This window comes from Tachyglossus aculeatus, chromosome X1, assembly GCF_015852505.1.
Source record: "Tachyglossus aculeatus isolate mTacAcu1 chromosome X1, mTacAcu1.pri, whole genome shotgun sequence".
NCBI lineage: Eukaryota > Metazoa > Chordata > Mammalia > Monotremata > Tachyglossidae > Tachyglossus > Tachyglossus aculeatus.
In genome coordinates this window covers 124,643,564-124,668,254 of record NC_052101.1, presented here as the reverse complement: position 1 = coordinate 124,668,254, position 24,691 = coordinate 124,643,564, and the positions used below count along the sequence as shown (strand labels likewise).

The following is a 24,691-nucleotide window of genomic DNA, read 5'->3' as shown; positions in this document are numbered from 1 at the left end:
GAGGCGGAGCGAAATGAGATGGAACTGAGGGAGAAGTTGAGGTGATAATGGCGGCGACGCTTCGAATTTAACGGTTTCCGTTGCGAGAAGAGGGAGGAAGGGAGGCACGCCCTGCCCGGGGGGCGGGGCCTCGGCTCTGGCGGGAAAACGGTCGGCCCCGAGGGCGCGCACGTAGCGTCGAGACTGCGCGTGGCAGGCTCGGAACGGCGCGGCCGAAAATGGCGGCGGCGGCGGCGAGCGGCCTGGCGGCGGAGCTGGAGGGCCTGCACGGCGAGGGGGCGACGGGCCCCCCGCCGCCGGCCTTGGTGGCCGCGGCCCGCATGGCGCGACTGCCCCTGGCGCGAGTGAAGGCGCTCGTCAAGGCGGATCCCGACGTGACGCTCGCGGGGCAGGAAGCCATTTTCGTCTTGGCGCGAGCCACGGTGCGGGAAGGGGGCGGGGCCGGGGAAGGGGCGGGGTCAGGGAAGGGGGCGGGGCCGGGGAAGCGGTGCGCGCCGGAAGGGGGCGGGGCCAGGGAAGCGGCGCGCGCCGGAAGGGGGCGGGGCCAGGGAAGCGGGGAGCGCGCGCTGGAAGGGGCGGGGCCAGTGAGGCGGTGAGCGCTGGAAGGGGGCGGGGCCAGGGAAGCGGCGCGCGCTGGAAGGGGGCGGGGCCGGGAAAGCGGCGCGCGCCGGAAGGGGGCGGGGCCTGAATGCGGGGGAGGGATTTAAAGCTGGAACGTCATTCATTCAATCAATCAATCAATCGTATTTATTGAGCGCTTACTATGTGCAGAGCACTGGACTAAGCGCTTGGGAAGTACAAATTGGCAACACATGGAGACAGTCCCTACCCAACAGTGGGCTCACAGTCTAAAAGGGGGAGACGGAGAACAAAACCAAACATACCAACAAAATAAAATAAATAGGATAGAAATGTACAAGTAAAATAAATAAATAAATAAATAAATAGAGTAATAAATATGTGCAACCATATATACATATATACAGGTGACATTCAGTCATATATTCAGTGATATACATTCAGTCATTCATTAATAATAATGGCATTTATTAAGCACCTACTAGGAAGCAGCGTGGCTCAGTGGAAAGAGCCCGGCCTTTGGAGTCCGAGGTCATGGGTTCGAATCCCAACTCCGCCACATCATCATCATCATCAATCGTATTTATTGAGCGCTTACTATGTGCAGAGCACTGGACTAAGCACTTGGGAAGGACAGATTGGCAACATCATCATCATCAATCGTATTTATTGAGCGCTTACTATGTGCAGGGCACTGGACTAAGCGCTTGGGAAGTACAAGTTGGCAACATATAGAGACGGTCCCTACCCAACAGTGGGCTCACAGTCTAAAAGTGTCTGCTGTGTGATCTTCGGCAAGTCACTTCACTTCTCTGGGCCTCAGTTACCTCATCTGGAAAATGGGGATTGAGACTGGGAGCCCCACGCGGGACAGCCTGATCACCCTATATCCTCCCCAGCGCTGAGAACAGTGTTTTGCGCATAGTAAGCGCTTAACAAATGCCAATTATTATTATTATATTACTATGTGCAAGGCACTGTTCTAAGCGCTGGGGGGGGATACAAGGTGATCAGGTGGTCCCACAGGGGGCTCCCAGTCTTCATCCCCACTTTCCAGATGAGGGAACTGAGGCCCAGAGAAGGGAAGTGAGTTGCCCAAAGTCACACAGCTGACAAGTAGCAGAGCCGGGATTCGAACCCATGACCTCTGACTCCAAAGTCCATGCTCTTTCCACTGAGCCACGCTGCTTCCCCTAACTGATTTCCCCTGATTGATTCATTCAATCAGTCGTGTTTAATTGAGTGCTTGCTGGGTGCAGAGCACTGTACTGAGCGCTTGGAAAGTAATCAATCAATCAGTCATATTTATTGAGTGCTTACTGTAAGCAGAGCACTGTACGAAGCGCTTGGGAAGTACAAGTTGGCCACATAATAATAATAGTAATTATTAATAATAATAATTAATAATAATAATAATAATGGCATTTATTAAGCGTTTACTATGTGCAAAGCACTGTTCTCAGCGCTGGAGAGATTACAAGGTTGTCCCACGGGGGGCTCCCGGTCTTAAGCCCCATTTTACTGGTGAGGCCCAGAGAATAATAATAATAATGATGATGGCATTTATTAAGCGCTTACTATGTGCAAAGCACTGTTCTAAGCGCTGGGGCGGGGAGATACAAGGTGATCCGGTTGTCCCACGGGGGGCTTACAGTCTTCACCCCCATTTTACAGATGAGGGAACTGAGGCTCAGAGAAGTTATGACATGCCCACAGTCACCCAGCTGACAAGTGGCCTTCCCAAGCGCTTAGTACAGTGCTCTGCACACAGTAAGCGCTCAATAAATACAATTGAATGAATGAAAGTGGCGGAGCCGGGATTAGAACCCATGACCTCTGACTCCCAAGCCAGTGCTCTTTCCACTGAGCCACACTGCTTCTATTTCTTCTAGACTGTGAGCCCACTGTTGGGTAGGGACCGTCTCTATATGTTGCCACCTTGTACTTCCCAAGCGCTTAGTACAGTGCTCTGCACACAGTAAGCGCTCAATAAATACTATTGATTGATTCTATTCCCACGTGGTCTCCCATCCAAATACTAACCAGGTCTGAGCCTGCTTAGCTTCCCAGGTCGGGCGCGTTCAGAGCGGTATAGCCATAGATGTTCATTCATTCAGGCGTATTTATTGAGCGCTTACTGTGTGCAGAGCACTGTACTAAGCGCTTGGGAAAGTACAATACAGCAATAAAGAGAGACAATCCCTGCCCACAACGAGCCCACGCTCTATAGTCGTAGTAATAGTATTTAATAATGGTGATATTCGCTAAGCATTTACTAGACGTCAAGCAGTGGGGAAGGTACGAGCTAATCGGGTTGGTCACACTCCCACATGGGGCTCATGGTCTTCATCCCCATTTTACAGTTGAGGGAACTGAGGCCCAGAGAGGTGAAATGATATGCCCAAGGTCACACAGCCAACAAGTGGCGGAGCGGGATTAGGACTCAGGTCTTTCTGATTCCCCCCTGCTCTGCTGGACATCGAAGTGGGGGCTGGAAGTAGAGCCTTCATCTTCATCATCATCAATCGTATTTATTGAGCGCTTACTACGACTATAGAGCGTGAGCTCGTTGTGGGCAGGGATTGTCTCTTTATTGCTGTATTGTACTTTCCCAAGCGCTTAGTACAGTGCTCTGCACACAGTAAGCACTCAATAAATACGCCTGAATGAATGAACATCTATGGCTATACCGCTCTGAACGTGCCCGACCTGGGAAGCTAAGCAGGCTCAGACCTGGTTAGTATTTGGATGGGAGACCGTGTGGGAATAGAATCAATCGTATTTATTGAGCTCCTACTGTGTGCAGAGCACTGTACTGAGCGCTTGGGAAGTACAAATTGGCAACATATAGAGACAGTCCCTACCCAACAGTGGGCTCACAGTCTAAAAGCCTTCCCACGGGCCTGCCTGTGCAGGGCCAGTCCACAGCACACATCCCCTGCGGATAGAGCCCTTCAAAAATAATAATTATTATTATGATGGTATTTGTTAACCGCTTCCTACACGTCAGGCACTGTACTAAGCACTGGGGTAGATACAAGGAAATCCGGTTGTACGCGGACCCTGTCCCACGTGGGGCTCACAATCTCAATCCCCATTTTACAGGTGAGGTAACCGAGGCACAGAGAAGTAAAGTGACTTGCCCGGGGTCACCCAGCCGACAAGCGGTGGAGCCGGGATTAGAACCCGTGATCTCCTCACTCCCGGGCCCGTGCTCTATCCGCTACACCGTGCTGCTTCTCCAATTATAATAAGCTCCCTTTTTGCTCCCTCTCCCAGGAACTGTTTGTGGAGACAATTGCCAAAGATGCCTACAGCTACGCCCAACAAGGGAAGAGGAAAACCCTCCAGAGGAAGGACCTGGGTAGGATTTGCCCTAGAAAACATCCCTGACTTTGTTGTACTGAGGCAGATGACGGTCATCATCATCATCATCATCATCAATCGTATTTATTGAGCGCTTACTATGTGCAGAGCACTGGACTAAGCGCTTGGGAAGTACAAATTGGCAACATATAGAGACAGTCCCAACAGTGGGCTCACAGTCTAAAAGGGGGAGACAGAGAACAAAACCAAACATACTAACAAAATAAATAGAATAGATATGTACAAATAAATTAAATAAATAAATAGAGTAAAAAAATATGTACAAACATATATACAGGAATAATAATGGCATTTATTAAGCGCTTACTATGTGCAAAGCACTGTTCTAAGCGTTGGGGAGGTTACAAGGTGATCAGGTTGTCCCACGGGGGGCTCACAGTCTTAATCCCCATTTTACAGACGAGGTCGCTGAGGTCCAGAGAAGTCAAGTGACTCGCCCAAAGTCACACAGCTGACAATCGGCAGAGCCGGGATTTGAACCCGTGACCTCTGACTCCAAAGCCCGGGCTCTTTCCACCGAGCCACGCTGTACAAGTTGTACGGTCAGAGTTTATACCAGTTTTGGGGACAGATCTGCCCAACCTCCAAAGTGGGTGGGCATTGTTAATAATAGAAATAACAGTAATGGTATCTATCACGCGCTTACTATGTGGCAAACGCTGTTCTAAGTGCTGGGGTCGACACAAGCTAATCAGGTTGGGCACGGTCCCTGTGCCACGTGGGGCTCACGGTCTTAATCCCCATTTAAATGAGGAAACTGAGGCATAGAGAAATGATTTGCCCAAAGTAATAAGAATAATAATAATGATGGTATCTGTTAAGCACTTTTGGGCCAGGCGCCGGGGTGGATGCAAGCAAATCAGGTCGGACCCGGTCCCCGTCCCACGTGCGGCTCACGGTCTCGATCCCCATTCGACAGGTGAGGTAACTGAGTCGCAGAGAAGTGAAGCGACTTGCCCAAGGTCACACAGCAGACAAGTGGCGGAATCGGGATTAGAACCCCTGACCTCCCTACTCCCAGGCCCATACTGTAGCCACTATGCAAACAGCAGTCAAGAGGCAGAGCCGGAATTAGAACCCAGGTTTTTCTGACCCCCAAGCCCATGCTCTATCCACTCACGGTCTCGATCCCCGTTTTACAGATGAGGGAACTGAGGCCCAGTGAAGTGAAGTGACTTGGCCAAGGTCACACAGCGGACAAGTGGCAGAGCCGGGATTAGAACCCATGACGCCCAGGCTGTGGCCACTGTGACGTGCTGCTTCAATCCATCAATCAGTGAGCAGCGTGGCTCAGTGGGAAGAGCCCGGGCTTGGGAATCAGAGGTCGTGGGTTCAAATCCCGACTCCGCCACTTGTCAGCTGTGTGACTTTGGGCAAGTCACTTCCCTTCTCTGGGCCTCAGTTCCCTCATCTGTCAAATGGGGATTGAGACTGTGAGCCCCACGTGGGCCAACCTGATCACCTTGTTATTATTCTCTCTGCCTCAGTTCCCTCATCTGTAAAAGGGGGATCAAAAGAGTGAGCCCCACCTGATTACCCTGTATCTTCCCCAGCGCTTAGAACAGTGCTTATTACTCGATTTTACTTGTACATATCTATTCTATTTATTTTATTTTGTTAGTATGTTTGGTTTTGTTCTCTGTCTCCCCCTTTTAGACTGTGAGCCCACTGTTGGGTAGGGACCGTCTCTAGATGTTGCCAACTTGGACTTCCCAAGCGCTTAGTCCAGTGCTCTGCACACAGTAAGCGCTCAATAAATGCGATTGATGATGATGATGATGATGCTCTTTCCAGTGTCACTGCCAGGACTTTGCCTAGGATTGGTCCCACCAGAGCGAGTTGCCCTGGGCCCCGCGCCCCCACATCGTAGAGATATTTGTTAAGCGCTTGCCGTGTGCCAAGCACCGTACTAAGCCCTGAGGTAGACATAAAATAGGGCTCACAGTCCCCATTTTGCAGATGAGAGAACTGAGGTACGGAGACGTTAAATGACTTGCCTACGATCACACAGCAGGTAAGGGACAAGGATTAGAACCCAGGTCCTCTTACTCCCAGAGCCAAGCTCTTCCCACTGAACCACATGGCTTTCCCTATGGCAGCAGTTCATTGGCAGGTTCCACCCTTCACAACGAACTGTTTTCAAGTGAGATGCTCATCCAAGTCACCGACACCTACCCAACTACTCAATCAATCAATCAATCGTATTTATTGAGCGCTTACTGTGTGCAGAGCACTGTACTAAGCGCTTGGGAAGTACAGTTGGCAACTGCTCCTTCTTCCTGCAGCTGCCCTCTGGAGTCCTATTCCTTGGGACAGGCAAGGGGCCGTCAGGAGTCTCACCAAGAGGTGGAGAGAAATTTATTATTATTAATAATAATAATAATAATAATAATAATACTTCCATTCTCCAATTTCCCCTCCTGACCAAAGGGGCCCTGGCCGCCCTTGGTCACTCTGAAGGCATTTTCGAAGACCGTGAATATCAGAAGGCTGGGAAAATTCAACACCAGATTATTATTATCGGGCCGAGCACTGCTTTAATCAATCAGTCAATCAATCAATCAATCGTATTTATTGAGCGCTTACTATGTGCAGAGCACTCTACTAAGCGCTTGGGAAGTACAAATTGGCATCACATAGAGACAGTCCCTACCCAACAGTGGGCTCACAGTCTATCAATCAGTCGTATTTATTGAGCGCTAACTGTGTGCAGAGCACTGTACTAAGCGCTTGGGAAGTACAAGTTGGCTTTAAGCACTTGGGTAGATAGAAGCAGCGTGGCATAGTGGATAGACCATGAGCCTGGGAGTCAGAAGGTCGTGGGTTCTAATCCCGGCTCGGCCACTCGTCTGCTGTGTGACCTTGGACAAGTCACTTCACTCTCTGGGCTTCAGTTACCTCATATGTAAAATGGTGATCAAGACTTTAAGGCCCACGTGGGACAGGGAACAGAGACTGTGTCCAACCCGATTTGCTTATATCCCCCCCCCCCCCCCAGCGCTTAGTACAGTGCCTGGCACATAGTAAGTGCTAAACAAATACCATAATTATTAAGTTAGGTTGAACACAGTCCCTGTCCCACATGGAGCTCCCAGTCTAAGTGGGAAGGAGGGGAATAGTAATAATAACTGGGATTTGTTAAGCGCTTACTATATGCAAAGCATCATCATCAATCGTATTTATTGAGCGCTTACTATGTGCAGAGCACTGTACTAAGCGCTTGGGAAGTACCAATTGGCAACATATAGAGACAGTCCCTACCCAACAGTGGGCTCCCAGTCTAAAAGGGGGAGACAGAGAACAAAACCAAACATACTAACAAAATCATCATCAATCGTATTTATTGAGCGCTTACTATGTGCAGAGCACTGTACTAAGCACTTGGGAAGTACCAATTGGCAACATATAGAGACAGTCCCTACCCAACAGTGGGCTCCCAGTCTAAAAGGGGGAGAAAGAGAACAAAACCAAACATACTAACAAAATCATCATCAATCGTATTTATTGAGCGCTTACTATGTGCAGAGCACTGTACTAAGCGCTTGGGAAGTACAAATTGGCAACATATAGGGACAGTCCCTACCCAACAGTGGGCTCCCAGTCTAAAAGGGGGAGACAGAGAACAAAACCAAACATACTAACAAAATCATCATCAATCGTATTTACTGAGCGCTCACTATGTGCAGAGCACTGTACTAAGCGCTTGGGAAGTACCAATTGGCAACATATAGAGACAGTCCCTACCCAACAGTGGGCTCCCAGTCTAAAAGGGGGAGACAGAGAACAAAACCAAACATACTAACAAAATCATCATCAATCGTATTTATTGAGCGCTTACTATGTGCAGAGCACTGTACTAAGCGCTTGGGAAGTACAAATTGGCAACATATAGAGACAGTCCCTACCCAGCAGTGGGCTCCCAGTCTAAAAGGGGGAGACAGAGAACAAAACCAAACATACTAACAAAATCATCATCAATCGTATTTATTGAGCGCTTACTGTGTGCAGAGCACTGTACTAAGCGCTTGGGAAGTACCAATTGGCAACATATAGAGACAGTCCCTACCCAACAGTGGGCTCCCAGTCTAAAAGGGGGAGACAGAGAACAAAACCAAACATACGAACAAAATCATCATCAATCGTATTTATTGAGCGCTTACTATGTGCAGAGCACTGTACTAAGTGCTTGGGAAGTACAAATTGGCAACATATAGAGACAGTCCCTACCCAGCAGTGGGCTCCCAGTCTAAAAGGGGGAGACAGAGAACAAAACCAAACATACTAACAGAATCATCATCAATCGTATTTATTGAGTGCTTACTGTGTGCAGAGCACTGTACTAAGCGCTTGGGAAGTACAAATTGGCAACATATAGAGACAGTCCCTACCCAACAGTGGGCTCACAGTCTAAAAGGGGGAGACAGAGAACAAAACCAAACATACTAACAAAATCATCATCAATCGTGTTTATTGAGCGCTTACTATGTGCAGAGCACTGTACTAAGCGCTTGGGAAGTACCAATTGGCAACATATAGAGACAGTCCCTACCCAACAGTGGGCTCCCAGTCTAAAAGGGGGAGACCGAGAACAAAACCAAACATACTAACAAAATAAAATAAATAGAATAGATATGTACAAATAAAATAAATAAATAAATAAAGAATATCATCAATCGTATTTATTGAGCGCTTACTATGTGCAGAGCACTGTACTAAGCGCTTGGGAATACATATGTACAAATAAAATAAATAAATAAATAGAGTAATAAATATGTACAAACATATATATATATGCACTGTCCTGAGCGCTGGGGAGGATACAAGGTGATCAGATTGCCCCACGTGGGGCTCACAGTCTTCATCCCCATTTTACAGAGGAGGTAACTGAGGCCCAGAGAAGTGAAGTGACTTGCCCCAAGTCACACAGCTGACAATTGGCCGAGCCGGGTTTTGAACCCATGACTTCTTGACGCCCAAGCCCGCGCTCTTTCCGCTGAGGCACGCTGAAGGGGGAGATGGTCAAACCCAGGGAAGGATGTGGGCGGGTTGGGAGTGACATCTCCCGATGAAATCTCGGCGACCGGATCAAAAAACTGAGATTTCAGCCTTAAGATGCTTTAGAAGAGGGAGACTAATACAGCAAATGATAACTACGCTAGTGCAGCCAAAAGTGGGGGAAAGAGCCGCAGGAGGGGTTCTCCGAAACGAAATCTTCCCTGGAATTACCTTTTCCGTAGTGCCGGGAAATGGCACTGGATGTCACGGTGATTCCGCGGACCTGCTCGTCTTCTCCACTGTCCGTGTGGCTCAGCTTTCTGGACTAAGCAGCAGGGTGGATGCAAGCAGATCGGGTTGGACACAGCGTGGGGCTCGCAGTCTTAAGGAAGAGCCCGGGCTTGGGAGTCAGGGGTTGTGGGTTCTAATCCCGCCTGCCTCCGCCACTAATAATAATAATAATGGTGGCATTTATTAAGCACTTACTATGTGCAAAGCACTGTTCTAAGCGCTGGGGGGGATGCAAGGTGATCAGATTGCCCCACGTGGGGCTCACAGTCTTCATCCCCATTTTACAGATGAGGTAACTGAGGCCCGGAGAAGTGAAGTGACTTGCCCAAAGTCACCCAGCTGACAAGTGGCGGAGCCGGGATTCGAACCCATGACCTATGACTCCAAAGCCCGGGCTCTTTCCACCGAGCCACGCCGCTGTGTGACTTTGGGCACGTCACTTGACTTCTCCGTGCCTCCGTTACCTCATCTGTAAAATGGGGATGAAGACTGTGAGCCCCCCCGTGGGACAACCTCATTACCTTGTATCTACCCCAGTGCTTAGAACAGTGCTTGGCACATAGTAATAGTAATAATAATAATAATGATGGCATTTGTTAAGCACTTACTATGTGCAAAGCACTGTTCTAAGCGCTGGGGGGGATGCAAGGTGATCAGATTGTCCCACGTGGGGCTCACAGTCTTCATCCCCATTTTACAGATGAGGTAACTGAGGCCCGGAGAAGTGAAGTGACTTGCCCAAAGTCACCCAGCTGACAAGTGGCGGAGCTGGGATTCGAACCCATGACCTCTGACTCCAAAGCCCGGGCTCTTTCCACCGAGCCACGCCGCTGTGTGACTTTGGGCACGTCACTTGACTTCTCTGTGCCTCCGTTACCTCATCTGTAAAATGGGGTTGAAGACTGTGAGCCCCCCGTGGGACAACCTCATTACCTTGTATCTACCCCAGTGCTTAGAACAGTGCTCAGCACATAGTAATAATAATAATAATAATGATGGCATTTGTTAAGCACTTACTATGTGCAAAGCACTGTTCTAAGCGCTCAGGGGGGATGCAAGGTGATCAGATTGTCCCACGTGGGGCTCACAGTCTTCATCCCCATTTTACAGATGAGGTAACTGAGGCCCGGAGAAGTGAAGTGACTTGCCCAAGGTCACCCAGCTGACAAGTGGCGGAGCCGGGATTCGAACCCATGCCCTCTGACTCCAAAGCCCGGGCTCTTTCCACCGAGCCACGCCGCTGTGTGACTTTGGGCACGTCACTTGACTTCTCTGTGCCTCCGTTACCTCATCTGTAAAATGGGGTTGAAGACTGTGAGCCCCCCGTGGGACAACCTCATTACCTTGTATCTACCCCAGTGCTTAGAACAGTGCTCAGCACATAGTAATAATAATAATAATAATGATGGCATTTGTTAAGCACTTACTATGTGCAAAGCACTGTTCTAAGCGCTGGGGGGGATGCAAGGTGATCAGATTGTCCCACGTGGGGCTCACAGTCTTCATCCCCATTTTACAGATGAGGTAACTGAGGCCCGGAGAAGTGAAGTGACTTGCCCAAAGTCACCCAGCTGACAAGTGGCGGAGCCGGGATTCGAACCCATGCCCTCTGACTCCAAAGCCCGGGCTCTTTCCACTGAGCCACGCCGCTGTGTGACTTTGGGCACGTCACTTGACTTCTCCGTGCCTCCGTTACCTCATCTGTAAAATGGGGTTGAAGACTGTGAGCCCCCCGTGGGACAACCTCATTACCTTGTATCTACCCCAGTGCTTAGAACAGTGCTCGGCACATAGTAATAATAATAATAATAATGATGGCATTTGTTAAGCACTTACTATGTGCAAAGCACTGTTCTAAGCGCTCAGGGGGGATGCAAGGTGATCAGATTGTCCCACGTGGGGCTCACAGTCTTCATCCCCATTTTACAGATGAGGTAACCCTGGCCCGGAGAAGTGAAGTGACTTGCCCAAAGTCACCCAGCTGACAAGTGGCGGAGCCGGGATTCGAACCCATGACCTCTGACTCCAAAGCCCGGGCTCTTTCCACTGAGCCACGCCGCTGTGTGATTTTGGGCAAGTCACTTGACTTCTCTGTGCCTCTGTTACCTCATCTGTAAAATGGGGGTGAAGACTGTGAGCCCCCCGTGGGACAACCTCATTACCTTTTATCTACCCCAGTGCTTAGAACAGTGCTCGGCACATAGTAATAATAATAATAATAATGATGGCATTTGTTAAGCACTTACTATGTGCAAAGCACTGTTCTAAGCGCTCAGGGGGGATGCAGGGTGATCAGATTGCCCCACGTGGGGCTCACAGTCTTCATCCCCATTTTACAGATGAGGTAACTGAGGCCCAGAGAAGTGACTTGCCCAAAGTCACCCAGCTGACAAGTGGCGGAGCTGGGATTCGAACCCATGACCTCTGACTCCAAAGCCCAGGCTCTTTCCACTGAGCCACGCCGCTGTGTGACTTTGGGCAAGTCACTTGACTTCTCCGTGCCTCCGTTACCTCATCTGTAAAATGGGGATGGAGACTGTGAGCCCCCCGTGGGACAACCTCATTACCTTGTATCTACCCCAGTGCTTAGAACAGTGCTCGGCACATAGTAATAATAATAATAATAATGATGGCATTTGTTAAGCGCTTACTATGTGCAAAGCACTGTTCTAAGCGCTGGGGGGGATGCAAGGTGATCAGATTGTCCCACGTGGGGCTCACAGTCTTCATCCCCATTTTACAGATGAGGTAACTGAGGCCCAGAGAAGTGAAGTGACTTGTCCAAAGTCACCCAGCTGACAAGTGGCGGAGCTGGGATTCGAACCCATGCCCTCTGACTCCAGAGCCCGGGCTCTTTCCACCGAGCCTCGCCGCTGTGTGACTTTGGGCAAGTCACTTGACTTCTCCGTGCCTCCGTTACCTCATCTGTAAAATGGGGATGGCGACTGTGAGCCCCCCGTGGGACAACCTCATTACCTTGCCAGTGCTTGGCACATAGTAAGCGCTTATGCCATTATTCTTATTAATCCCCATTTCACAGCTGAGGCACAGAGAAGTTAAGTGACTTGCCCAAGATGCAGCAGACAAGCAGCAGAGGCAGGATTAGAACCCAGGTCCTTCCGACTCCCAGGCTGGTGCTCTATCCACTAGGCCACGCTGCTTCTCCGGCTTTCTGTAGCCCAAGTTTTCTTTCTGGCCTATATTGGCTGAGCCGTGGAGGGGCTGAGTGGCAGAGTTCGGTCATCATCAATTGTATTTATTGAGCGCTTACTATGTGCAGAGCACTGTACTAAGCGCTTGGGAAGTACAAATTGGCAACACATAGAGACAGTCCCTACCCAACAGTGGGCTCACAGTCTAAAAGGGGAGGACAGAGAACAAAACCAAACATACTAACACAATAAAATAAATAGAATAGATATGGACAAGTAAAATAAATAGAGTAATAAATATGTACAAACATATATACATAGTTCGGTGTAGACCGGTCTCACCTTTCTCCCTTTTGCCTTGTGTCAAACAGATAATGCCATAGAAGCTGCGGATGAATTTGCTTTCCTGGAAGGTGAGTTCCTTCGGACGGGTAAAAATCACCAATTTGCTCCATTTAAACCTGGACCCTCCGGGTTAGCGCTTTGGAAAAGCTTGAACCTGGGGCCCAACCCTGCAGAGCAGTGGTTGTGACGGTTTCATCTTGTTGGGGAGAGAGGGGTGACACTTTCCTCCCCAAAATTCACCGGGTGCAGGGGGAAGGACAAAAAAAAAGGGGATCTGACAGTGTGAAGGGGGAGACAAGACGCGTACACTCAGATGAGGCTTGTCCCCCAAGCCTTTTTTGAGCTGGGAATCTCCCAGCCTCGATTATCAATCAATCAGTCGTATTTATTGAGCGCTTGCTGTGTGCAGAGCACTGTACTAAGCGCTTGGGAAGTACAAGTTGGCAACATAGAGAGACAGTCCCTACCCAACAGTGGGCTCACGGTCTAAAATATGGTTGTACATATTTATTATGGTTGTACCTATTTATTCCTCTATTTATTTATTTTACTTGTACATTTCCATCCTACTTATTTTATTTTGTTGGTATGTTTGGTTCTGTTCTCTGTCTCCCCCTTTTAGACTGCGAGCCCACTGTTGGGTAGGGACTGTCTCTATGTGTTGCCAATTTGTACTTCCCAAGCGCTTAGTACAGTGCTCTGCACATAGTAAGCGCTCAATAAATACGATTGATTGATTGATTGGGAAGTACAAGTTGGCAACATAGAGAGACAGTCCCTACCCAACAGTGGGCTCACGGTCTAAAATATGGTTGTACATATTTATTATGGTTGTACCTATTTATTCCTCTATTTATTTATTTATTTATTTATTTTACTTGTACATTTCTATCCTATTTATTTTATTTTGTTGGTATGTTTGGTTCTGTTCTCTGTCTCCCCCTTTTAGACTGCGAGCCCGCTGTTGGGTAGGGACTGTCTCTATGTGTTGCCAATTTGTACTTCCCAAGCGCTTAGTACAGTGCTCTGCACATAGGAAGCGCTCAATAAATACGATTGATTGATTGATTGATTGATTACTCTATTTATTTATTTATTTATTTTACTTGTACATTTCTATCCTATTTATTTTATTTTGTTGGTATGTTTGGTTCTGTTCTCTGTCTCCCCCTTTTAGACTGCGAGCCCACTGTTGGGTAGGGACTGTCTCTATGTGTTGCCAATTTGTACTTCCCAAGCACTTAGTACAGTGCTCTGCGCATAGGAAGCGCTCAATAAATACGATTGATTGATTGATTGATAAAAGATTATCCCATGTGTCTCGAAAAGGCCTGAGAGTTTCCCGTCGGGGCTGAAAAGCCTCCGAATGCTTACTTTCTGGCCCGTGAGTTCTTTGTAGCCCGTTCCCTCCCAGCGCCCTTCCCCGCACTCAAAATGAAGAGTTGGCGCACGTACACGCGCTGTATTAGATGTTGGAGAAGGAACACGGAGGAAAAGACACGGTGCCTGCCCTCAGAGGGATTGACGTTCCGATAGGGGAGACAAGGCACTCTCCCTGTACTGGGCACTGAGGGAAGAGGCAGAAGGAGGGGAAAGCGTAGTCCCTGCCTTCAAGGGGCTGACAGTCTGACAGGTGAAACAGACTCTCCCTCTCTCATTTCCTCTCCCCGTCCCTCCCACCCTACCTCCTTCCCTCCCCATATATGTTTGTCCAGATTTATTACTCTATTTTACTTGTACATATTTACTAGTCTATTTATTTTATTTTGTTAATGGTGTGCATCTAGCTTGACTTCGATTTACTCTGATGACACCTGTTCACATGTTTTGTTTTGTTGCCTGCCTCCCCCTTCTAGACTGTGAGCCCGTTGTCGGGTAGGGACCATCTCTATATGTTGCCAACTTGGACTTCCCTAAGCGCTCAGTACAGTGCTCTGCCCGCAGTAAGTGCTCAATAAATACGATTGAATGAAAATGAATGAATGAATTTTCTCTCAATACTGGGTCCTGAAGGGAAGGACAGAGGGAAAATGTAGAAATACCAGACCAGAGATAAGGAAAAAAATGAGTGGTAAGTCTTGGGAGGGCAAGGGTCTTGCCTTGTCTTTTTCCACACAGTATCAGCATGGCCTAGTGGCAAGAGCACGGGCTTGGGAATCAGAGGACGTGGGTTCCAATTCCGGCTCTGCCACTTGTCTGCTGTATGACCTTGGGCGAGTCACTTAACTTCTCTGTGCCTCTATTACCTCATCTGTAAAATGGGTGAGCCCCATGTGGGACAACCCCATTACCTTGTATCCACCCCTGTGCTTAAAACAGTGCTTGGCACATAGTAAGCGCTTAACAAATACCATCATCATCATCATCATCATTATTAGTTTCTTTTTCCCTAGTGAGCACTTAAGTACTCCTTTAGTCAAAGCTGGCAAAGGGAAAGAATAAAGGGATAAGGCATTAGAAAAAGATGAGTGGAGAGGGTAGAAAAAACTGGACAGGAGCAGAGGTAGCAAGGGAAAACTTCCTTCCTCTCCCCCTCGTCCCCCTCTCCATCCCCCCCATCTTACCTCCTTCCCTTCCCCACAGCACCTGTATATATGTATATATGGTTGTACATATTTATTACTCTATTTATTTATTTATTTATTTTATTTGTACATATCTATTCTATTTATTTTATTTTGTTAGTATGTTTGGTTTTGTTCTCTGTCTCCACCTTTTAGACTGTGAGCCCACTGTTGGGTGGGGACTGTCTCTATGTGTTGCCAATTTGTACTTCCCAAGCGCTTAGTACAGTGCTCTGCACATAGTAAGCGCTCAATAAATACGATTGATGATGATGATGAAAACGAAGACAATCTGAGGTGTGCAGAAAAGACTGAGGATGGGGATCGTAGAGCACAGGACAGAAAACCCACTCGGGCGCTCTCAATATGGGAACTACTGACTCGAGGCCTTGGGGGACATAAGTTTGTCGCTCTACCTAAACTCAAGCATGCCAGAGGCAGATGAACAGTGTGGGGGACAGAGATTCTCAAGAGCTCTGAAAATAAAACAACCATTTTTTTTTAAGTGGTATTTGTTAAGCACTTACTATATGCCAGACACCTTGCTAAGTGCTGGGACAGATACAAGTCCACAGTCCATGTCCCACCTGAGGCTCACAGTCTTACCTCCCATTTTTCAGGTGAGGTCACTGAGACACAGAGAAGTGAAATGACTTGCCCATGGTCACACAGCAGAGAAGTGGCGGGGCCAGGATGAGAATCCAAGTCCTCTTACTCTCAGGCCCGCGCTCTTTCCTCAGGGACTATCAGCAAACTATATCCGCTCAACTCATCTTCTACACTTGAACCCGCCGTCACTTCTCTTCTCCTTTCCCTCGCGCTTAGTGCAGTGCTCTGCACACAGTAAGCGCTCAATAAATACGATTGATTGATTGATTTCCCTCCCCTTCCCAAGACCTCGCCAACTTGGCCTACCACTGTAGCTTCACTCGTGGTCTCCCAGTCCACCTTTTCCAGCCTCCTCTTCACCATTCCATCTCTTCCCTTCTCTGGGAAGGCACGCTTCCCAAGGTGTGACCTCTCCCAAGGACTGGGGTGATGGAGTACCCAGAACACACCTCTGGGCCCCCTCTCTTCTTCCATTCATTAAACCGGGCCCTGCCTCTCCCTGAAAACGCGGCTCAAACCTCATCTGCTTCAGGGAACCTTCCCGTATTAGCCTGATTATCCTGATCCCTTCGGTACCCTTTTAGCATATAATAATAATGATGGCATGTGTTAAGCACTTACTGTGTGCCAAGCGCTGTTCTAAGCGCTGGGTTAGACGCAGGATCATCAGATTGTCCCACTTGGGGCTCACAGTCTTGGTCCCCGTTTTACAGATGAGGCACGGAGAAGTGAAGTGACTTGCCCCAAAGTCACACAGCGGACAAGTGGCGGAGCCGGGATTAGAACCCACGTCCTCCGACTGTATATTGTTGTAAATGTCATTTCTATATGAGTTGTGTCTTTTTTTGTTTGTATGCTTCTGATCCTTGGGCTTTGTCTTTATGTGTTCGGGTGTGTAATGTCTCTCCCCCAACCCCCTTTAGACTGTCAGTTACTCAGGTGCAAGGGACTACATCTTCTTCCTCTGGCTCTCCCCATAACACATGGTACGGTATGTGTGTGAGGGTGTGCATGCGTGCACACACACATGTCCTATCTCTCATGAGACTGTCAGCCCCTCAAGGGTAGAGACTATATCTTCTACCATTATTCCTCCCCCACGGTGTCCAATATGGTGTGTCTATGTCCTGTTTCCATTCCTCCCCCTCCCACCACCAACTGTCAGCCCCTCAAGGACAGAGGTTGCCTTTTCCCTCTGCCCCCTCCCCACAGTGCCCCATCCAAGGCTCCGTACACGTGGACGATTAATAGCGTCAAGGGGTTGCTTTACTTTAAACACCCTACCGAGCCCTCCCCCTCTCCGGTTTAGGATTACAAGAACGGACTCGACCCTATCCGTGGCTTTACCCATTTGCTGTTCGGCTCGGCCCCCGGACCTACTGCGGTACCCTACTTTCTTCAGTTCCGTTCCCGTCTCCACTACACAATTGCCCTTTGTGTTTCCAGGTACTCTGGACTGAGCAGTCTGGGTTGAGAGGCGGTCCCTGCGGTCCTTCATCTGGATGCCACGTGGATGGCCCTTTGATTTAGAGACTCGACTCCTGCCCCGTGAGGGGGACACGGTGGGACGCTGCCCGCCCTACAGGGTGCATTCACCAAGGAGATTCCGAACGGTCATCCTGAGCTTTTTCAGGGAAGAAGTTGGGCCTGAGTCAGCCTGTCTCCTCCTCGGGGCCCTCAGGAAGGAAGAAGGGCTGGTGGGTAGCTCCCTCCGGACTGGGCGAATCTGGGAAATGTCCCTGGGAGGAGCCCCTCCAAACTGAGCCCCCAATAAAGGTGTTCTTGTTTGCGTTTCTACATTTCTAGACCACAGAAGTCGGACTCAGGGAGAGAAAACTTTTGCTGTAAACCTAGAGACCATCATGGGAAATGCTCTGCTCCTCATTCCCCCAACCCCCTGAACCCTGGCTTCTCCAGTCGGAATTTGTGGAGAGATGCCCCCCGATACTTCGAGCCTGATCACTTGAGCATCCAAAAAACCCTTAAACACACTGGCCGGGTGCAGGCCTGAATCTGTCCCCAGCGGGTGGCAGGGAGTAAAAATAGGAGTCATTCATTCGATCGTATTTATTGAGCGCTTACTGTGTGCAGAGCACTGCACTAAGCGCTTGGGAAGTACGTCGGCAACATGTAAAGACGGTCCCCACCCAACAATGGGCTTTCATTCAGTCAATTATATTTGTTGGGCGCTTACTCTGTGCAGAGCACTGCACTAAGCGCTTGGGAAGTACATGTCGGCAACATGTAAAGAGGGTCCCCACCCAACAATGGGCTTTCATTCAGTCAATTATATTTATTGGGTGCTTACTCTGTGCAGAGCACTGTACTAAGCGCTTGGAAGGTACATTACAGCAATAAAGAGAGACAGTCCCTGCCCTCAAGCACTGTACTAAGCGCTTGGAAAGTACATTACAGCAATAAAGAGAGACAGTCCCTGCCCTCAACGGGCTCATAGTCTGGGAGGGGCAGGTGGGGGAACAGACATCAATACAAGTAAACAGGCATCAATATAAATAAATAGAATTGTAGATATACACATAAGTGCTGTGGGGAGGGGAGGCGGGGAAGAGCAAAGCGAGCGAGTCGTGATTTGCTGAAGGGAGTGGGAGCTGAGGAAAAATGGGGCTTAGTCTGGGAAGGCTTCTTGGGGGAGGTGTGCCTTCAATAGGGCTTGTGGGGGGGTGGATTTGAGGAGGGATTTGAGGGCATTACAGGCCAGAGGTAGGACGTGGGCCAGGGGTTGGCAGTGAGACAGGTGAGATTGAGGCACAGAAGGTTAGCACCAGAGGAGTGGAGTGTGTGGGCTTAGTACAGTGCTGTGCACAAAGCACTCAATAAATATGATTGAATGGGCTGTGATGTAGAAGGAGAGGTGGGAGGTGAGGTAGGAAGGAGCAAGGTGATGGAGAACTTTGGAACGAATAGTGAGGTGTTTCTGTTTGATACGGAGGTTGATAGACAACCACCGGAGGTTTTTGAGGGGGGAGGTGACGTGCCCTGAACGTTTCTGTAGAAAGATAATCCAGGCAGCGTATGGCCTGAAGTAGGGAAAGAGGCTGGGAGGTCAGAAAGGAGGCTGATGCAGTAATCCAGGTGGGACAGGGTGAGTGATTGTACTAACGTGGCAGCAGTTTGGATGGAGAGGAAAGGGCGGATTATTGAGCCCTTACTGTGTGCAAAGCACTGTACTAAGCACTAGAAAAGAATATACAAGAGGAAATCATCATCATCATCATCAATCGTATTTATTGAGCACTTACTGTGTGCAGAGCACTGTACTAAGCGCTTGGGAAGTACAAGTTGGTAACATATAGAGACAGTCCCTACCCAGCAGTGGGCTCACAGTCTAAAAGACAGACACGGACCCTGTCCCTCCAGGGTCTTTGATAACAATACAGATGAGTCAGCTCAAGGGACCGTCTCTATATGTTGCCAACTTGTACTTCCCAAGCGCTTAGTACAGTGCTCTGCACACAGTGAGCGCTCAATAAATACGATTGAATGAATGAATGAAAGGGGGCATCATCAATCGTATTTATTGAGCGCTCACTGTACTAAGCGCTTGGGAAGTACAAGTTGGCAACATACAGAGATGGTCAAGTGGAATGAGTGGCTCCGCCACTTAGCTGTGTGACTTTGGGCACGTCACTTAACTTCTCTGTGCCTCAGTTCCCTCCTCTGTAAAATGGGGGTGAAGACGGTGAGCCCCACGTGGGACAACCTCATCGCCTTGTATCCCCCCAGCGCTTAGAACAGTGCTTTGCACATAGTAGGCGCTTAATAAATGCCATCATTATTATTATTATTATTATTATTATTATTCGTGGGCTGCGGGAGAAAGGCTCCAAAGAAGTGGTCCCTTCCCCCCCGCAAACCCCCCACCCCCACAGTCCCGTCTGGCTAGAAGGGGCTTAGGTACACAGAGGTGCCCTGGAGGGAGCACGGGTCATTAACACAATCAATTAGTAGCTACTAATTGGCCCCTGGTGTATGTGGCTAATCCTGGAGGGGGGTGGGGGGCCCAGCCCGGGCTTTGTCTTCCAGGAAATTGTTGTGGGGTGGGGTTAGCCCCTCAGGAAATCCCCGCCGGCAGAGGTAAGCACAGCTGGCAGGATACACAAAGGGCCGTCCCCTCCGCATCCGCCAGCCTGGAGCAGCCCCGAGCCACCGGGGAAGCATCCTTTCGCTTTATAATAATCATAATCATAATAATAATTGGCATTTGTTAAGCGCTTACTATGTGCAAAGCACTGTTCTAAGCGCTGGGGGGGGGGATACAGGGTGATCAGGTTGTCCCACGTGGGGCTCACAGGCTTCATCCCCATTTTCCAGATGAGGGAACCAAGGCCCAGAGAAGTGAGGTGACTTGCCCAAGATCACACAGCAGACAAGTGGGCGGTGTTCAGAGTGAGAAGCAGTGTGGCTTAGTGGAAATGATAACAATAATAATGGTATTTGTTAAGTGCCTACTGTGTGTCAAGCACTGTTCTAAGCGCTGGGGTAAAGCAGCGTGGCTCAGTGGATAGAGCCCGGGCTTTGGAGTCAGAGGCCATTGGTTCAAATCCCTGCTCTGCCAATTGTCAGCTGTGTGACTTTGAGCAAGTCACTTCACTTCTCTGGGCCTCAGTTACCTCATCTGGATGGAGAGGGGGACGAGGGGGAGAGGAAGGAAGGGGCTCAGTCTGGTCACACCTGTCTGCTGTGTGATCTTGGGCAAGTTACTTCACTTCTCTGGGCCTCAGTTCCCTCATCTGGAAAATGGGGGTGAAGCCTGTGAGCCCCATTTATTACTCTATTTATTTATTTATTTTACTTGTACATATCTATTCTATTTATTTTATTTTGTTAGTAGTTTGGTTTTGTTCTCTGTCTCCCCCTTTTAGACTGTGAGCCCACTGTTGGGTAGGGACTGTCTCCATATGTTGCCAATTTGTACTTCCCAAGCGCTTAGTCCAGTGCTCTGCACATAGTAAGCGCTCAATAAATACGATTGATGATGATGATGGAGTCGGGATTCGAACCCATGACCTCTGCCTCCAAAGCCCGGGCTCTTTCCACTGAGCCACGCTGCTTCTCAAAGCCAAGCTTTCCCTGAGCTTGGTGGGCGCCGATCCCGAGCCCCCCCACCCACCCCGGCCCTCCCCGTGGCGAGTAACTGAGTTCCTACTCCGGGGTGGTCGTCGGTAGTGATCCCAGCTGCCTCGAGAAATGGGTGGGGAGAACCGAATAATAATAATAATGATGGTATTTGCTAAGCGCTTCCTACGTTCTGAGCGCTGGGGGAGATGCAAGGTAAGCAGGTTGTCCCAGGTGGGGCTGACAGTCTTTTAATCCCCATTTTCCAGAGGAGGTAACTGAGGCACAGAGAAGCTGTGACTTGCCCCAAAGTCACACAGCTGCCAAGTGGCGGGGCCGGGATTAGTATCCAATTACTCTATTTATTTATTTTACTTGTACATATCTATTCTATTTATTTTATTTTGTTAGTATCAATCAATCATATTTATTGAGCGCTTACTATGTGCAGAGCACTGTACTAAGCGCTTGGGAAGTACAAATTGGCAACATATAATTGGCAACAGCTGCTGTGTCTGCTGTATGTTTGGTTTTGTTCTCTGTCTCCCCCTTTTAGACTGTGAGCCCACTGTTGGGTAGGGACTGTCTCTATATGTTGCCAATTTGTACTTCCCAAGCGCTTAGTACAGTGCTCTGCACATAGTAAGTGCTCAATAAATACGATTGATGATGATGATGATGACCACTGACTCCCAAACCCGTGTTGGTATGTTTGGTTTTGTTCTCGGTCTCCCCCTTTTAGACTGTGAGCCCACTGTTGGGTAGGGACTGTCTCTATATGTTGCCAATTTGTACTTCCCAAGCGCTTAGTACAGTGCTCTGCACACAGTAAGCGCTCAATAAATACGATTGATGATGATGATGATGATGCTCTGTCAATCAATCGTATTTATTGAGCACTTACTGTGTGCAGAGCACTGTACTAAGCGCTTGGGAAGTACAAGTTGGCAACCTATAGAGACAGTCCCTACCCAACAGTGGGCTCACTGTCGTGGGGTCAAATCCCGTTTCGCCACTTGTCTGCTGTGTGACCTTGGGCAAGTCGCTTAACGTCTCTGTGCCTCAGTTACCTCATCTGTAAAATGGGGATTGAGACTGTGAGCCCCACTTGGGACAACCTGATTACCTTGTATCTACCCCAGTGCTTAGAACAGTGCTTGACAAATACCATTATTATTGTTATCATTTTCACTAAGCCACACTGCTTCTCACTCTGAACACCGCCCACTTGTCTGCTGTGTGACCTTGGGCAAGTCACTTAACGTCTCTGTGCCTCAGTTACCTCATCTGTAAAATGGGGATTGAGACTGTGAGCCCCACGTGGGACAACCTGATTACCTTGTACCTACCCCAGCGTTTAGAACAGTGCTTGACACATAGTAAGCACTTAAATACCATTATTATTGTTATTATTTCCACCAAGCCACGCTGCTTCTCACTCTGAATGCCTGGCTCGACCGGACCTTAAACTTCCCTAGATCAGTGGAAAGAGCCCGGGCTTTGGAGTCAGAGGTCATGGGTTCAAATCCCGCTCCGCCACATGTCTGCTGTGTGACCTTGGGCAAGTCACTTCACTTCTCTGAGCCTCAGTTCCCTCATCTGTCAAATGGGGATTAAGACTGTGAGCCCCCCGTGGGACAACCTGATCACCTTGTATCCACCCCAGCGCTTAGAACAGTGCTTTGCACATAGTAAGCGCTTAATAAATGCCATTATTATTATTATTATCATCACCAAGTTCTCCAGCCCTAAAGTCCAAGTCCCCATCCTTCTGCCTTCTAGACTGTGAGCCCACTGTTGGGTAGGGACTGTCTCTATATGTTGCCGGCTTGTACTTCCCAAGCGCTTAGTACAGTGCTCTGCACACAGTAAGCGCTCAATAAATACGATTGATTGATTGATTCTGCTCCGCACCCCGGCCCCAAGTCTATGACCCCAGGAGTCAGACCTCACCCACTCTATTCTCGGCTCGGCTACACAGCTCATTAAAGAAATGACTTAATCACCACAATCTGGCTTAGCGTGAGGGCTGAGGCTCTGCAGGAGGAGGATTCCCTCTTCAGAAGTCGAGAACCAGCTGTTTCCATCTCGTCCCCCCCCCCCCCCCCGGGAATGGGTTGGATTTGCAGCAAGAGGGATTTAAGTTAGAGAGAGGGATGAACAATCGCCATCAGAAGGCCGGTGGGTGACTGGAGGCAGGGCTGATTGCTACTGGGTTTTTTGGAGTTTTAAAGCCAAGGGAGGTGTACCCCTTCACCTTAGCCCGGGGTTAAGGGCAGGGGTTGGACAAAATAATCTCTGGATCTGAGTAGGGACTGTGTCTTTTGCTTCTGCTTTATTCCCACCTAAGCGCTAAGCATTGTGTTCTACAGGCAGCACTGAATGATCGAATGATTGACTGGAACACACTGGCAGCTCTGGGCGTTTAATTAGAGGTTGTGGTGCTAGTGAAAGCCTTTCCTCTTCTATATCCTGGTGTGCAGAGATTGCTGAGTACCAGTCTGGGGTCGTGTGAATGATGAATGATGATGATGGTATTTACGTGCTTACTACGTGTCAAAGCACTGTTCTAAGCGCTGGGGTGGTTACAAGGTCATCGGGTTAGATACCGCGGGGCCCAGCTTAGTGCCCCAGGCCCCAAGACCCTCTGCAAGATATTCAGGAGAGAAAAGAGGGGGGCACAGCTAAAGGGGCTTCAGGTTGGAAGGGACTCGGGGAAGGAGCTGGCTTCCATCCTCAGAACCCTGAAGATCTGCCCCACGTGGGACAACCTCATGACTTTGTATCCCCCAGCGCTTAGAACGGTGCGTAAGCGCTTAATAAATGCCGTTATTATTATTATCTGCCCCCTGAATTTGGACACTGGATCCCTACTAGAGGCTGGAAGAGGATAGGGTTGTAGACATTCATTCATTCATTCAATCGTATTTATTGAGCGCTTACTGTGTGCAGAGCACTGTACTAAGCGCTTGGGAAGTACAAGTTGGCAACATATAGAGACGGTCCCTACCCAACAGTGGGCTCACTTGAGAGCAGGACCCTCCCTGAGGTCTGCCCTACCAGGAGACTCCAAGCCTGGCTCCCCAAGCCCCTCCTGGATGGACGGACAGCTTCCACAGCCTTGGAAGGGGGTAGGAAGAGGATTGGGTCACTCCAGCTCAGCTTGATGGGTTCAGAAAGGCCCCTCATTCAGACATGCCCGGGGCCGGGACGGTGCTGGGATGACATCCTGGGACTTCCTCAGTTCTCCCCCTCAAGTGGGCATCCAGAAAGGTGGTTTGGCCCAGGGTCCCCCATCCCCTGACACTGCCTGGATAAACGCGCCATTACCCCCACTCTCCCAGGCCTGCTCCCCCTCCCCCAGCTCCTTCTCTTCCTCACCCCCCAACATCTCTCCCAATCCCAGTTCCTCCCTAGCCCCTTCCTGCCTGGGAGTAGCTCCCTGGGGAGGAAATGTCATCATCCCCCACCCCCCAAAATACACACACGGGGCCTGTAGTCTCCAACATGGCCCTCAGTTGGAGAGGGGCAGTTCCCTACCCCAGCCCCCACCCCGTTAGCACCTGGTTAGCACCTCCATTCACCTCCTGATTGTCCTTCTGCATAATCTGGTCCCAGGATTATAAATGGGGGGCCAGGGGGCGGCCAGCCAGCAGTTGCTCCAGCTCCCCTTCAGCTCCAGTTCCTGCGGCC

The 24,691-nt window shown here is 49.3% G+C and overlaps 1 protein-coding gene across 1 annotated transcript; it reads left to right on the top strand.

Annotated features, from left to right (window-relative positions):
- Window positions 1-218: 218 nt before the first annotated feature.
- On the top strand, window positions 219-17,719 carry POLE4 (DNA polymerase epsilon 4, accessory subunit). The gene is made up of 4 exons (XM_038740212.1): window positions 219-422; window positions 3,859-3,943; window positions 12,776-12,817; window positions 17,369-17,719. Exons 1-4 carry the CDS (start codon window positions 219-221, stop codon window positions 17,380-17,382), a joined length of 345 nt encoding a protein of 114 aa, XP_038596140.1. The 3' UTR covers window positions 17,383-17,719.
- Window positions 17,720-24,691: the final 6,972 nt, after the last annotated feature.